The sequence below is a fragment of the Sinocyclocheilus rhinocerous genome, unplaced genomic scaffold, assembly GCF_001515625.1.
Source record: "Sinocyclocheilus rhinocerous isolate Xijiao unplaced genomic scaffold, SAMN03320098_v1.1 scaffold2468, whole genome shotgun sequence".
Taxonomy (NCBI): Eukaryota; Metazoa; Chordata; class Actinopteri; order Cypriniformes; family Cyprinidae; genus Sinocyclocheilus; species Sinocyclocheilus rhinocerous.
Window position 1 is genome coordinate 452,378 of NW_015655382.1, and position 15,466 is coordinate 467,843.

General features: G+C 37.6%; 1 protein-coding gene across 1 annotated transcript in view; it reads left to right on the forward strand.

Annotated features, from left to right (window-relative positions):
* The window catches only part of LOC107717992 (AP-3 complex subunit delta-1-like), a 32,051-nt gene that overhangs the window by 12,102 nt on the left and 4,483 nt on the right, over positions 1-15,466 (forward strand). The window contains exons 7-25 of the mRNA XM_016524908.1: positions 1,069-1,124; positions 1,451-1,681; positions 1,780-1,928; positions 2,187-2,417; positions 2,490-2,721; positions 4,337-4,482; positions 4,555-4,696; positions 4,776-4,847; positions 5,971-6,043; positions 6,163-6,356; positions 6,440-6,513; positions 7,367-7,390; positions 9,852-10,014; positions 10,110-10,244; positions 11,404-11,457; positions 12,137-12,241; positions 13,282-13,440; positions 13,524-13,571; positions 13,765-13,785. Coding sequence (XP_016380394.1) covers positions 1,069-1,124; positions 1,451-1,681; positions 1,780-1,928; positions 2,187-2,417; positions 2,490-2,721; positions 4,337-4,482; positions 4,555-4,696; positions 4,776-4,847; positions 5,971-6,043; positions 6,163-6,356; positions 6,440-6,513; positions 7,367-7,390; positions 9,852-10,014; positions 10,110-10,244; positions 11,404-11,457; positions 12,137-12,241; positions 13,282-13,440; positions 13,524-13,571; positions 13,765-13,785 — 2,309 coding nt within the window. The remainder of the gene's footprint in view (positions 1-1,068; positions 1,125-1,450; positions 1,682-1,779; positions 1,929-2,186; positions 2,418-2,489; positions 2,722-4,336; positions 4,483-4,554; positions 4,697-4,775; positions 4,848-5,970; positions 6,044-6,162; positions 6,357-6,439; positions 6,514-7,366; positions 7,391-9,851; positions 10,015-10,109; positions 10,245-11,403; positions 11,458-12,136; positions 12,242-13,281; positions 13,441-13,523; positions 13,572-13,764; positions 13,786-15,466) is intronic.

The following is a 15,466-nucleotide window of genomic DNA, read 5'->3' on the forward strand; positions in this document are numbered from 1 at the left end:
ACTTGCAGCTGCTGTGTATGTGATATGACGGTAGTTTTCTCAAATGAAATGGTAAAATGCTAATGAAGTGACTCTCAGAGCAGCTGGAGATGATATTCGTGTTCATATTATCATATAGTGAGACGACAGAGGCTGAAAACACGTCCGCACTTTAGTATGTGTAGTAAACAAAACAGTGCGTCTGCGCCATCCGCCATTCATTCATTGCGGAAATCATGGCGCCTTATGGGTGATGTCAAATGATTCTGCAGATTTGTAGTATTACTATAGAATTTCACCTGAGCATTGCATATCAAGCAAATTTGTTCTTGGTTCTTGTCAACAGTATCTCCGCCATGATAAGCAATTCTGTTGCATCATACTGTTTCAAACCTTGGTTTTTATTAAAGAAATTGGCAACAATTTATAGAAATTAATGAACATAAATCTACATAAACATAACTTGTGGTGTACCGCAGGGATCGGTCATAGGTCCCAAACCGTTTATAATCTATATCAATGGCATGTGCAGAGTATCAGATATACTAAAATTTATTTTATTTGCTGATGATCCTTATTTTCATTTCTAAAATACTGTACATTTAGTACTAGGCTTTAAATTCAGCAGATTTTAAAGTCGGCACGAAATGGAAGTTCACATTGGTTATACAGTATATAATTTGTTTTGACCTTATTTTAAAACAAAATGACTTAATTTTTCTGGTAAAATGCTAGGCTTGGATGATGTATACATGATTTCTCCAATCATTTTGTCCATTCAGACTCCGCCTCTTTCTTACAATTGCCTGCAAGCTCGCGTTCAGATTTGCCTCCATCCAATCAACTACCAATGGATTGAACCAAGTCCCAATTTTTTGGGGGAAAACCAGTATTTCTTTTCTTTTTCATTCGGATGTACTTCGCAATATGGACAGAAATATCTGTTGCTACTTCCGTTGCATGCCGACTTGTCTAAATAGAAGAACTGGACAAAACGTCAATTAGCATAAATGCAATATAGCTAAAGTTAGCAAACAGAGACTACGCTTCAATGCAAGAGTCACTTAGACGCTGTGATTTTTTTTGCAGTGAAGTACTTGGGTCTTCTGGCCATGTCCAAGATCTTAAAGACGCATCCCAAGTCTGTGCAGTTTATTTTAAAACAAAATGACTTAATTTTTCTGGTAAAATGCTAGGCGTCTCTTGGATGATGTATACATGATTTCTTCAATCATTTTGTCCATTCAGACTCCGCCTCTTTCTTACAATTGCCTGCAAGCTCGCGTTCAGATTTGCCTCCATTCAATCAACTACCAATGGATTGAACCAAGTCCCAATTTTTGGGGGGAAAACCAGTATTTCTTTTCTTTTTCATTCGGATGTACTTCGCAATATGGACAGAAATATCTGTTGCTACTTCCGTTGCATGCCGACTTGTCTAAATAGAAGAACTGGACAAAACGTCAATTAGCATAAATGCAATATAGCTAAAGTTAGCAAACAGAGAGACTACGCTTCAATGCAAGAGTCACTTAGACGCTGTGATTTTTTTGCAGTGAAGTACTTGGGTCTTCTGGCCATGTCCAAGATCTTAAAGACGCATCCCAAGTCTGTGCAGTCGCACAAGGACCTGATCCTGCAGTGTTTGGACGACAAAGATGAGTCCATCCGGCTGAGAGCCCTGGATCTGCTCTACGGCATGGTGTGTACAACATTTAAACATTCCTCTGAAGTCTTGAAGTTGTGAGGAGCTCAAATATATGAGGTTACTAAAATGTGGTGGAAAATGCGGTTAACTAGGTTTCGAAGAAGAACCTGATGGAGATTGTGAAGAAGCTCATGCTGCATGTGGACAAAGCAGAAGGCACCACTTACCGAGATGAGCTGCTCACCAAGATCATCGACATCTGCAGCCAGAGCAACTTCCAGTATATCACCAACTTTGAGTGGTAAGACTAAACAACAGCCAAGTACACACTTAGGGGCTGTTCACATAGAATTTCTGTTGATTTTCTATGTAAACATGCGAGTGCAACGGTCAAAGACATCCATTTGGTGCATCTTGAGCCTTCTCATGCATGACATGGCTCAAGTTAAAATAAGCTCAGCTTAAAAAGAAAAAAACATAGTCTTAAGACCTTTAGTTTTTTCCCCCATTGCACCGTCTTGCATTTTTAAATGCAAAAACAAACATCTCTGTCTTCCAGGTACATCAGTATCCTGGTCGAACTGACTCGTCTGGAGGGCACAAGGCACGGCCACCTAATCGCCTCTCAGATGCTGGACGTCGCCATCCGCGTCAAAGCCATCCGAGGCTTCGCCGTGGCTCAGATGGCCACTCTGCTGGACAACGCACACCTGCTGACCGGCAACACGCAGCGCAACGGGATCTGCGAGGTTCTCTACGCCGCCGCATGGATCTGCGGAGAGTTCTCCGAGTACGTGATGACGATCTGGAAAGGTTCGAGGTTCAACCATATAACAGCATGCTAACAGCCTTTTCCTCACAGGCATCTGGAAGACCCCATGCAGACACTGGAGGCCATGCTGAGACCCAAAGTGGCCACCCTGCCCGGTCACATCCAGGCGGTGTACGTACAAAATGCCGCCAAGCTGTTTGCGACGGTGCTGCAGAAGCATGAAGGGGAGACGGAGAGCCAGGCTGCGCAGGAGACCAGCCAGCTGCTTATAGACAGACTGCCGCTGTTCGTCCAGAGTGCCAACCTGGAAGTGCAGGAGAGGGTGAGGAGAAGCTTTATTCTGACATCTCGTCCCTTACTTAAATTAACCATGGTTTTACTACAAATAAAACTAAAAGAAAAACATGGTTACTGTAGTTAAAACATGGTAACCACAAATTAACCATGGCTACACTAACCATATTTTAACCATGCTATTTGTAGTAAAACTGTGGTTATACAAATGTTAATCAAAATGGTGAAAAAAAGCATAGTTACTACACTTTTACTATAGGATGGTTACATGGTTAATTTCCGTAAGGGGTGAGCTGGCAGTGAAGGCTATTCCAGACACTAGGCCACAAAATGATATGATATGAAATCTCAAAATCCTTCACAATATGGAAGAAAAGATCTCCTGATACTTCTGTTTCATTGCGACATTGAATGTCCCGTTTTGGCCAAATGTAAGATGGCGTCACAAGTATCCTTCTAGTGTGTCGTGACAACCTGGAAGTGCAGGAGAGGGTGAGGAGAAGCTTTATTCTGACATTTCGTCCCTTACTTAAATTAACCATGGTTTTACTACAAATAAAACTAAAAGAAAAACATGGTTACTGTAGTTAAAACATGGTAACAACAAATTAACCATGGCTACACTAACCATATTTTAACCATGCTATTTGTAGTAAAACTGTGGTTATACAAATGTTAATCAAAATGGTGAAAAAAAGCATAGTTACTACACTTTTACTATAGGATGGTTACATGGTTAATTTCCGTAAGGGGTGAGCTGGCAGTGAAGGCTATTCCAGACACTAGGCCACAAAATGATATGATATGAAATCTCAAAATCCTTCACAATATGGAAGAAAAGATCTCCTGATACTTCTGTTTCATTGCGACATTGAATGTCCCGTTTTGGCCAAATGTAAGATGGCGTCACAAGTATCCTTCTAGTGTGTCGTGACAATCAAAATGGCAATGTGCTAAAGCATGTTAGCATTAATTCAAAACATGTTAACAACATGTTAAAACATGTTAGCAGTGTGTTAATACATGTAAAAACATGGTAGCAGTGAGATAATTCATGTTAACAGAATGCTAGCAACATGTTAACATGTTAAAAACCTGCTGGAAATGTTAGAAATATGCAAGCAGCATGCTTGGACATGTTAGCAGTGTATTAAAACATGGCAACAACATAGCAGAAGCATGTCAGCAACATGTAGAATCATGTTAGCCGCAAGCTAGAGATGTTCTAAAATACTAGTTGACTGGTTTTAGCTGGTTGTCCAGCCTGGTCATAGTTGGTCAGGCTTGGAGACCAGCTGACTGACCAGCTAAAACCAGCTAATTCCAGCTTAAACCCACTAAGACCAGCAAACCATACAGTGGGGTCTGATATGGTCTGTTGAGTCTTTGAGACCAGCTAAAGAAGTGGTCAAAAGCCCTCTAAAACCAGCCTGTTGACCAGCTATGACCAGGCTGGAAAACCAGCTAAAACCAGCCATATTGAATATTCATTAGCTAAGCTAATGAAGCCTGACTTCATTAGCTTAGCAATACGCTAACATCAATATTTTCATCAGTTGCGATTCTAATAATATGGTTTATTAGGCTTTGAAACGGACACACACACACAATCACACAGTGTTAACCATGATGTTCCCCCGCAGGCGTCCTGCATCCTCCAGCTGGTGAAGTACATCCAGAAGCTACAGCAGAAGAACGTGGAAGTGGCCGAGGAAGTGACGGCTCTCTTCGCCGGAGAACTCAATCCTGTGGCCCCCAAGGCCCAGAAGAAAGTGCCTATACCAGAAGGGTGAGTCATTTATTGACTATCTCAAGGGTATCAATAGAAATAGATGTTTAAGCTGTTGTTTTCCCCCTCTAGTCTGGATCTCGATGCCTGGATCAATGAGCCTCCGTCAGAGAGCGAGTCTGAGGACGAGAAGCCCAAAGCAGTGTTCGCTAAAGAAGAACCCAAGCATTCCAGATCAAGACACACCGAGGTTGATGAGAAAGAGTTGGCCAGGGTAAGTCCATGCTGTCCTTCAGACCTTCAGAAAATGTGTAAATACAGTCGTCTTAATACACTTGTCCGATTTTACACAGAGGAGGGAAGTCAGAAAGCAGGAACAGGCCAATAACCCGTTCTACATCAAGGCCTCACCATCATCTCAGAAGGTACACAGTCAAATGATTTATGTGATCACATAATCCTCAGGCCGAAACTAGTGATGACCACTTTCGAAACACCATATGAACCATTTATTAAACTTTTGTTTGATTAGCAGCTCTAAACTTGTATCATACGTTATCCAATTCAGCAGTTGAGTCTTTGTTGCATCATACTGTTTCAAACAGTGTTTTTTTAAAAGAAATTGGCAACAATTTATAGAAATTAATGAACATAAATCTACATAAACATAACTTGTGATGTACCACAGGGATCGGTCTTAGGTCCCAAACAGTTTATAATCTATATCAATGGCATGTGCAGAGTATCAGATACACTAAAATTTATTTTATTTGCTGATGACACAAATATTTTCTGTTCCAGGGACAATTTACATCAGCTTTTGGATGTGATAACCACAGAAATTAATAAATTAAAACAGTGGTTTGATGTAAACAAATTGTCATTTAAATAGAAGCAAAACAAAGATTGTTATTTGGAAAATGTAATTTTTTTTCGTTAGAAGGAATAGTTCACATAAAAATTTAAATGTACTCGCCCTCAGGCCATCCAAGATGTAGAGGAAATAGTTTCTTCATCAGAACAGATTTGGAGAAATTTAGCATTACATCACTTGCTCACCAGTGGATCCTCTGCAGTGAATGGGTGCCGTCAGAATGAGAGTCCAAACAGCTGATAAAACATCACAATAATCCACACGACTCCAGTCCATCAGTTAATGTCTTTTGAATTGAAAAGCTGCATGTTTGTAAGAAACAAATCCATCATTAAGATGTCGTTTCTGGCCAAAATATGAGTCCGTAATCCATAACACTTCCTCCAGTGAAAAATTCCATCCCCTGTTGTCCTCTCACATCAAAATCCATCTAACTGTTTTGGCCTGTTATCACTTGTAAACGGTGCTTAATCTGTTCCTATTTCATATTTCTTTGGACTGTTTTTTTTTTTTTTTGCAATTACCATTTTTACCCGAAGCCGCCGTCAGCCTGTGGTGTTTCAAATGCTTCAAAACAGTGAATCATTTTACAAAACAATTGTTTCAAATGATTCAGAGCTATGAATCACTAAGTTTCTCCCATAACTACTTCTCGAACGTGTCCGCAATTGCAGGTGTACGACGCGCCAGGTGTAGAACACATTCCGGTGGTGCAGATCGACCTTAGTGTGCCTCTCAAAGTCCCAGGTGAGCAAGTCTACAATCCCTAAAATGTAATCCACTTTGAATACAAACTGCTTCATCTTCATATAGAATAAAAAAAAACGTATTAATCTTAGAACTTACGGTCTTTTTTTTTGGTCCAGGGATGCCCATGTCCGACCAATACCTGAAGCTGGAGGAGGAGCGCCGGCAGAAGGAGAAGGCTGAGAGAAAGAAGGAGAAAAAGAAAAAGCGGGAGAAGCGAGGGAAAGAGAGGAAGGCGGATTCAGGTCCTGAGAGCGAGGAAGACATAGCGCCCGCTCACCAGGTGGACATAGTCACAGAGGAAATGCCAGAGGTGGGCAGCTGTTATTTCGGAAGTGCTTAAAACTGTTGTCCACAAAACTATACACAATAATGTTGGTGTGTCTTGGTTCCCAGAATGCCTTACCAAGTGACGATGACGATAAGGATCCCAATGACCCTCATAAAGCTCTAGACATCGATCTGGACAAGTATGTACCACATTGTCGCCACCTACAGTTCATACATGTGCTACATATTGTGATGTGCAGAAATGAATTTTTTAGCAAAACTGAAATTTATGTTTCGTTCTCTTTATTCTAATAAGTTTAAACCAGTTGTAGTAAAGTTCTGCAGCAATAATCCACAATGTTTTTCCAATTAGCCAATTACTGAATCTGGTATTTAGTTTCGGTATTTAAATATTTGGAAATGTAACTCTTTATGCTGATAAATTAAATAGCAGCAATAAAGTCGTCTCTTGATATTTCAGCTGAACCATTTTTATGTATTGTGTTGTGTGCTTGAAATTGATGTTGATACAGTCAAATCAGAGAAGCGAAAATACAATAACGATAACTGTTTTTTGAACTTGCTTTTTTTTCTCTCTCAGTTTTTGAAATTTCAGTGCATCACTAGCTATACGTGTTAAACTCTCATTCCTTGATATCCAATTCAGGAAATTCTCCACGTTCTTGTTGTTTTGTGTCTGATGTTTGGTCTGAGACTCTCTCTGTTGATCTGAGGACATCAATTACCACTTTATTTTCCGTATCATCACTGTTTTCCCTCCAGATATTGTTTTCAATTTCGTGCTTCTTGCCACTGTCATTCGTTAAAACACCTTTAGCAGGTTTATGAGTCTAGAATTTCTGTTCATACAGATGCAAAATAAATCTAGTTGTCTTTTGCATCTGTTGGGTTTTCCATGTTCTGTTATCGAGGAGCTTTCTCCAGTTCTCCTGTATCTTCTTCACTCTCTCACACACACACTGCTTTCTGCTTCTGTCTCTCTCCATCTCTCTCTCTCTCCCTCACGCACGCACGCATCTGCCCTCCTGACAGTCTGCTATCTGGTTTTAGCTCAAGGTAAGCACTTTCTGCGGTCACGTGACCCAGTGGAATCAACTGCCCAATTACCACACCTGTTTTTCCTGGAAATTGCAGTATGTCACTGTTGGACCGAATAATATTTGTCAAGAACACATTGTGCATGACTGATCAGCTCACCTGCTAGTTGGGTTTTGGCTGTGGTCATATTGCTACAACTTAAACACTTTGGTTATAAAGTTTGGGGTTGGTAAGACTGTATTCACTTTATTTTCCAAGGCTGCATTTATTTGATTAAAAATACAGTAAAAACTGTGAAATATTATTACAATTCAAAATGGCAGCTGAATTTTCAGCATCATTACTCCAGTCTTCAGTGTCACATGATCCTTCAGAAATCATCCTAATATACTTATTTGCTGCTCAAGAAACATTTCTTTTCAGCTGAACCATTTTTATGTATTGTGTTGTGTGCTTGAAATTGATGTTGATACAGTCAAATCAGAGAAGCGAAAATACAATAACGATAACTGTTTTTTGAACTTGCTTTTTTTTCTCTCTCAGTTTTTGAAATTTCAGTGCATCACTAGCTATACGTGTTAAACTCTCATTCCTTGATATCCAATTCAGGAAATTCTCCACGTTCTTGTTGTTTTGTGTCTGATGTTTGGTCTGAGACTCTCTCTGTTGATCTGAGGACATCAATTACCACTTTATTTTCCGTATCATCACTGTTTTCCCTCCAGATATTGTTTTCAATTTCGTGCTTCTTGCCACTGTCATTCGTTAAAACACCTTTAGCAGGTTTATGAGTCTAGAATTTCTGTTCATACAGATGCAAAATAAATCTAGTTGTCTTTTGCATCTGTTGGGTTTTCCATGTTCTGTTATCGAGGAGCTTTCTCCAGTTCTCCTGTATCTTCTTCACTCTCTCACACACACACTGCTTTCTGCTTCTGTCTCTCTCCATCTCTCTCTCTCTCCCTCACGCACGCACGCATCTGCCCTCCTGACAGTCTGCTATCTGGTTTTAGCTCAAGGTAAGCACTTTCTGCGGTCACGTGACCCAGTGGAATCAACTGCCCAATTACCACACCTGTTTTTCCTGGAAATTGCAGTATGTCACTGTTGGACCGAATAATATTTGTCAAGAACACATTGTGCATGACTGATCAGCTCACCTGCTAGTTGGGTTTTGGCTGTGGTCATATTGCTACAACTTAAACACTTTGGTTATAAAGTTTGGGGTTGGTAAGACTGTATTCACTTTATTTTCCAAGGCTGCATTTATTTGATTAAAAATACAGTAAAAACTGTGAAATATTATTACAATTCAAAATGGCAGCTGAATTTTCAGCATCATTACTCCAGTCTTCAGTGTCACATGATCCTTCAGAAATCATCCTAATATACTTATTTGCTGCTCAAGAAACATTTCTTATTATTAACAATGTTGAAAACTGTTGTACGACTTTATATTTTTATAGAAGTCATGTTTTTACCCCCAAAAAAACGGCATTCGTTTGAAATCAAATTCTTTTGTAACATTAAATGTCTTTACTGGCAGTTTTAATCAATTTAATGCATCCTGGCTAAATAAAAGGGTTAATCTTTAACCAAAAAAATAAAAATCTTACTGACCCCAATCTTTTTAATGTTAGTGTATTATAGTATATAGTGTCAGCATTGACAGCCTTGCCTGGCTTTGACTTTTCCCTTGATACTCGTGAGCACAGATTTTAAACCCCTCAGCTTTTTTTTCAGCTTGTTGTTGGACAGGAATATTGTACTGCTTTGAAGGCCTCTTCACACCAAATCTCAATTTCTGACACAAAGCAAATGCACCACAAAATTTCAAGTAAAGCAAAGCAAACTCCTTCACACCTAGTTAAGAGGGTTACACTTCAGTTATTTGTTTTTTGTTTTGTTTGGATGCTAGATCAGTTTTGTCTTCGTTTTTGTTTTTGTGTTTTGTTTTGATTTTTGTTTTGCTTTGTTTTCGGTTTTGTTTGGTTTGGATTTTATACTTTTGTTTGTGTTTATATTTTCGTTTGTTAGACCAGTTCAGATTAGTAACACAAGTTTGAGATGAATTGAGTGCTTTGAGTGATTAAAAATAACTATTTCCTTTGTTTGTAAAATAAACTACACTGGTTGCACTTAATGAATGTTGTTGTATACAACCACAGAGTGCAAAGCATTATAAAGACATCATGTTCATTTATTAAATTATTACTTTTTTATGCCGCATTCATTGATCGGTAGTTGTAAGACCAAAGGTGTGAATAGTTTTGGTGCAGCGAAATATATTTGTTGATGAAATGTTAAACTTTTGTGACCCTGTCACATCAGACTTGTTGCGAACAGGCCTTTAGACTTTTGACCCGTATATTGAATAAGCTGAAGCCTTTCCTAGCATCCATGTGACTGGTTCTCTCTCCTATTCACTATCTCCTCCTCTTTCTGTCCATCTAATCTCTGTTTCTCTTATTCTTTCCAGGCCGCTTGCAGACAGCGAGAAGCTTCCGGTGAGGACCCACCGTCCAGAGTTGCTGAAGAGCCCTGCCGAGGACAGAGACAGCGAGAGCGTCCCGCAGGAGACCAAGAAGAAGAGCGGTAAAGAGAAGAAAGAGAAGAAGAAAGACAAGGAGAAGGACAGGAAGGTGAGATGGCAGTTATCTGCAGTTAAGAGCGAATATTGTTGTTTAATGTAATTCTACTTCATTAATATTCAAATGGTGGTTTGGGTGTTTTGCAGAGGAGCAAAGAGGAAAAGAAGAAAAAGAAGAAACACAAAGTGGAGGAGGAGCTTCTGGAGTCCCAGCCAGAAGAGGCCGTCCAATCAGAGGAGACCAAAGAGGCGGCAGCCCCGCCCACATCCACATCTGCTGAGGTACGATTGGTTTTGGACTGATAGTAAAGTATTATCTTTAAAAAAAGCTCGTCTTATAGCCTCTCCATCACTAACACTTACCGTTTGCTTTGTTTATACTTTGAATATTCCATTACTTTGTTGAAACAGATTGTCATTTGTGGCAGCCCAAATTTGATCATTGTATTCAAAGATTAAATCAACAGTTAAACAGAGAAAGAGCATGAAAAGATCTGTTTTATGGCCAAATGCCTGCAGCCTATACTGCCTAATTTAGAGGTGTTAATGATTAATGGATTATTAATTGTTGTTAATTGAATCCATTAAACCTTAAACCTAATTATTATTAGGTTATGCTCTGTACTAATGCGTGCTATTATTTGACACTAGTCCAAAGTTGGAAATATTGAAAAATTTTACAAATATATATTTTTTTCATTTTAGATTTTTTGTTTTTGTTTTGGTAGAAAGTCGTTTTTTTACGACTTTGTTTTCTTGTCGTTTTCTTTGGTAGAAAGTCGTTTTCTACCTAAATTTATATGGTACTTTTTCTGTATATTTGTATATATTCAAAAATTTAAATCTCAGAATTATGGTCAGGAATCTTGAAGTGGCATGGGGGCTTTTACTGTGACACACTGCATTCAATAGGCTACTATTATTTTGCTGTGTAACATGAGCACAATGAAATTAGACTTTGAGGGACTCATATGCCACATATATATATAAATAATTATTAGGGTTTTGCGCACTTATTTAAATTGTTGTATGAAAAAAATAATATTAATAGCTTTCTTCCATGTATGTCTTGCGATTTTAACCTTAACGATGAATTGATTCATTTTAATGATATTCGACTATGAAAATTCCTGCTTTCTTAAAATCTATACCACCAGGGGACGCAGTTTTAACCTAAATATTTATATTTGCTTAAATGAAAACGAAGTATGTCCACATTTACATCGTATACATTCGTAAATTAATTTAACTGAAATATACCATAAAAATTATAAAACTGCGTTATGTTAAATGAACGGCTATTGAAGTGGCAGTAACTGACATATTGATGGAATATGTGCTCGTTTTGTTTTTCTGAGGTTGTCCGAGTGTTTGTTTTGGGGTTCTATTCGAGTCAAACAGGACTGGACTCACTTTCCCCACCCTGCCTTTTCTCTTCTAGGCCTCGGATCTGGATTTCTGGCTCTCTAGCGCTCCTGTTCCCCCCGCCGCCCAGGTCCGGTCCCTCACGCTCTCTCCCTCTCCTCCCCCTCTGGTCTGTCCTGTTGTTAATGAGCGTTTGTTTTGTGTTTTCCCTCCTCCGAACTCTCGCTGTTCTTGACGTGCCAATCTCTTTGTCTCACCCGTCTTATTTTTCGCTGTTTTTCACAGGTCTGGCACATTTGTGTGTGTTAGCGTTTGCTTGATTTAGTTCAGGATGCATGTGTGCACGTGCAGAGGTGTAAATGTGTCTTACTCACTGATGTGGGACGCTTCTCTTGTATGATCGTTGTTGTTTTTTTGTCATCATAAACAGCCAGGACTCTTGACAGTTCTTGCGGTTCCAGTCAAACAGCTCAGTATTTGCCTCATGAACCGAATGTAGGTCACCTGAGACAGAAAGGACTTGATGTACTTTTTTTTTTTTTAATCTGCCCAAATATCATAGTTCAGTTCCTCTTAATGCGAACAACAGACTTCAAAAGCCAAAATATCACTTTCTCACTGCAGGTTCAGCACTTCTTCACCATTTTCTCCCAATGTGACAATTCAACAACATCAAATCAGCATTTCTTCTTCTTGATCATGATATTGTTCAATTCTGCATGCTTCATAGTGTAGCTGATCATTCTTCGGTCTCTGGACGGTTTTGAAAGCAGCAGGAAGTGTGTGTTTTAATGTGTGTTTGTTTGCAGGAGGTGACGGCGCCCTCGTCTGCTGCTGCTGCTGTGGACACCAGCTCTGCGACCGCCCCAGAATCTGAACCTGATGAACCTAAAGACACAGAGCCAGAGGACACGGTGGGGCTTACACAACTGCTGCTTTGGTTTTTGTTTTGTTTTGTGTTGTTGTGTTTTGTTTTTGTTTGTTTTTAAAACTGGTTTTCTGTTTGTTCCACTGGCAGTGCTGTGTTCATCTTTAGACATTTTTAAAATAAACACACAATGATCATTAAATAACACTATTTTTATAAAAAAACAGTGCTTTTAAAATAAACATAAAAACGGATTTAAATTAAACATTAAGTAAATATTAAAATGAACATGTTTGTAACAATGTGTAATAAAACTGTGTGTGTATATAAACATTACATACATTTAAATTAAACTTTAATCAACAATAAATATTTGCATTTTAAGGAAACATAAATGACACATTTTAATTAAACATTAAACAATTATACTGTTTAATTACATTAAACATTGAATAAATAACAATAAATTGTACATCTTTATACAAAAATATTAATTATTTGCATTAAAATAAATAAATAAAATATTAAAAAATTTTAAAACTATACATAGTTTAATAATAGACATACTTTTGAATTAAACATATATATATGCCTTTTAAATAACATTTAAATTAAAAATTAAACAATTAAAATGTTTACTCTTTTAAACGTATAAATAACAAATTATACATCTTAAACAAAAAAACAAAAATTATTTATATTTAACTAAATAAATAACTAAAAATATTAACATTTTTAAAAACTGTATATGTGTGTATGCACATTAGAAATGAAGTACATAAAATATACCTTTATTCTTAATTTAACATAAAAATAACAAAATATATTGCAATAAACTTATTGTCAGTGAGCTCTATATTGTACTGGTATTGCTGATACAATTTAGTAATTTGCAGTGCTTTATGGGATGAGCAGGTCACATGACCTGTTCCTGATTTTATGTATGTTTAGGCAAGGAATGGTAGTGGTGCTTTGATTAATCTGGGAACTGGTTTTTGCTGAAAAATCAGCAGAAGAATACCAAAACAAATTGTTGTGCTCAATTGAAACCAGATTAAACCAACTGTCTATTGGTTTCCTGTTCAGAAATCCTCTAAACACAAGAAGAAAAAGCAGAAGAAAGAAAAGGAGGAGAAGGAGAAGAAAAAGAAGAAGCGACACCACCACCATCATCAGCATCACGGTGACGCCGGAGGGGAGGATTCAGTGCAGAACGGCACCGTGGAGGAAGAGGAGCCTCTGCCGGTCAGCCAATCACACTCAGTGTCACTAAAACAGGAAGTAAAAGCACTTTATCCTGTACTTATCCAGCCTCCATCTCGTTTCAGCCCATGTCCAACTACTCTCTGTTGGCTGAGAACTCCTACATCAAGATGGTGAGTGTGGCGTGACGCGATGTTGTCTGATGTTTGTCCTCTGCACCAGCGTGAAGCTCAGCCTGTAATTGAGATCTCATGATCCTCACACACGGCTGCTGTTTCTGCTGAAGCGACTCATTGCTTTAAGTGATTCTGGTCTGTAGTTTATGAATGATGTATTGTTCATGTGTCTCTGTATGTATGTTTGAAGATGAAAGAAGATGCTGATCAGGTAACCATGAGAACAGAACTACTGTTGTTGCTACTAATTCGCTGTGATTCAGACTTTAGTCACAATAGACACCAAATATGAACAGAAATAAGGTGAAGAGTTCATGTTGCACTGTTGTGTTTATATGCCTTTTTAAATAAGATGGTATTTTATGTTTCTTCTGTTTTGTTGTTTCTAAAATGAATGTTCCTGTGGCTCAGTGGTAGAGCATTGCGTTAGCAGCGCAAAAGGCCGTGGGTTCGATTCCCAGGGAACACACATACTGGTAAAAAATGTATAGCCTGAATGCAATGCAAGTCGCTGCTAAATGCATAAATTTATTAATTTAATTAATTAAAATTAAATAAAAATGTATTATAAATATATAAATAAAATTAATAAAAGTATACAATGTATAACAAATTATATGTATCTTATAATATATATAAATTATGTATAATATATAACTAATGTATATGTGTAATAAATAGATATAATATAGAATAAATTAATTTATTCTAATAAATGTATGCTAAATGCATAAATTAATTAATTTAATTAATTAAAATTAAATAAAAATGTATTATAAATATATAAATAAAATTAATAAAAGTATACAATGTATAACAAATTATATGTATCTTATAATATATATAAATTATGTATAATATATAACTAATGTATATGTGTAATAAATAGATATAATATAGAATAAATTAATTTATTCTAATAAATGTATATACAATTATATATGTGTAATACCAAATATATGTGTGTGTGTGTGTGATAAACATCAATATAATTTAAAAATATGCAATTTATAACATTATATATGGATTTTAATAATGTAGTATTATGTATCTTTTTTTATGTTGTTGTTTTTGTATATAAATAAAAATGTATTCTAAATATATAAATAAAATTAATTAAAAAATAAATATACAATTTATCGTGCAGCCTTAATGTACATGCACAACTTGTAACACCATAAACATTAATGCACTAAAGCAAAGTTAAATCTGGTGTCTGCTGTGACTAAAGTCTTTTTTGAGTGCTACAAGACTGTCCAATCATCTTCAAGCTCTGACTCTAAACATTAGTTATTAAATACACCTGTTTGGTGTAGTTAAAGGGGTCATCGGATGCAAAATTCACTTTACATGTTGTTTGAACATAACTGTGTGTTGGAAGTGTGTGTACACTAGAGGTCTTCACGGGTCCACTTGGATCCGAAAACCCGAGGTCCGCCCCGAGACCCGAGCGGGTTCGGGTCCAAAACTTCAGCGAGTACCTCGGACACGGGTCGGGTTCGGTATTAGCGGCCTCGGGTAATTTAAAATAAACATGCTTTTCCCAAATGGACCTGATTAGACCCGAATTCTTTTAAACTATCCCGAATGCGTAGGTTACTTTCACTTTCGTGTTAAGAGAGGAACGCACATAGAAAAGGAGCATACGTTCGTAATCCTCGCACACAGACATCATCTTATAGATATGAGATCCATCAGGAAAATCCACTCGCTTCATTATGCTGCGTGTTCATGCAGGGCTTTTCTTTTTTGTGTGCAGAAGCCTTTCGCCGGAGATCAGGTTGCAGACAACAGCGAATCCATGATTAGGCTATCGATTTATTTTTTATCAAACTATCACGCTTATTTTTCAAATCCACTGGTCACAATTGAAAGCCGAGCTCAGAAATAAC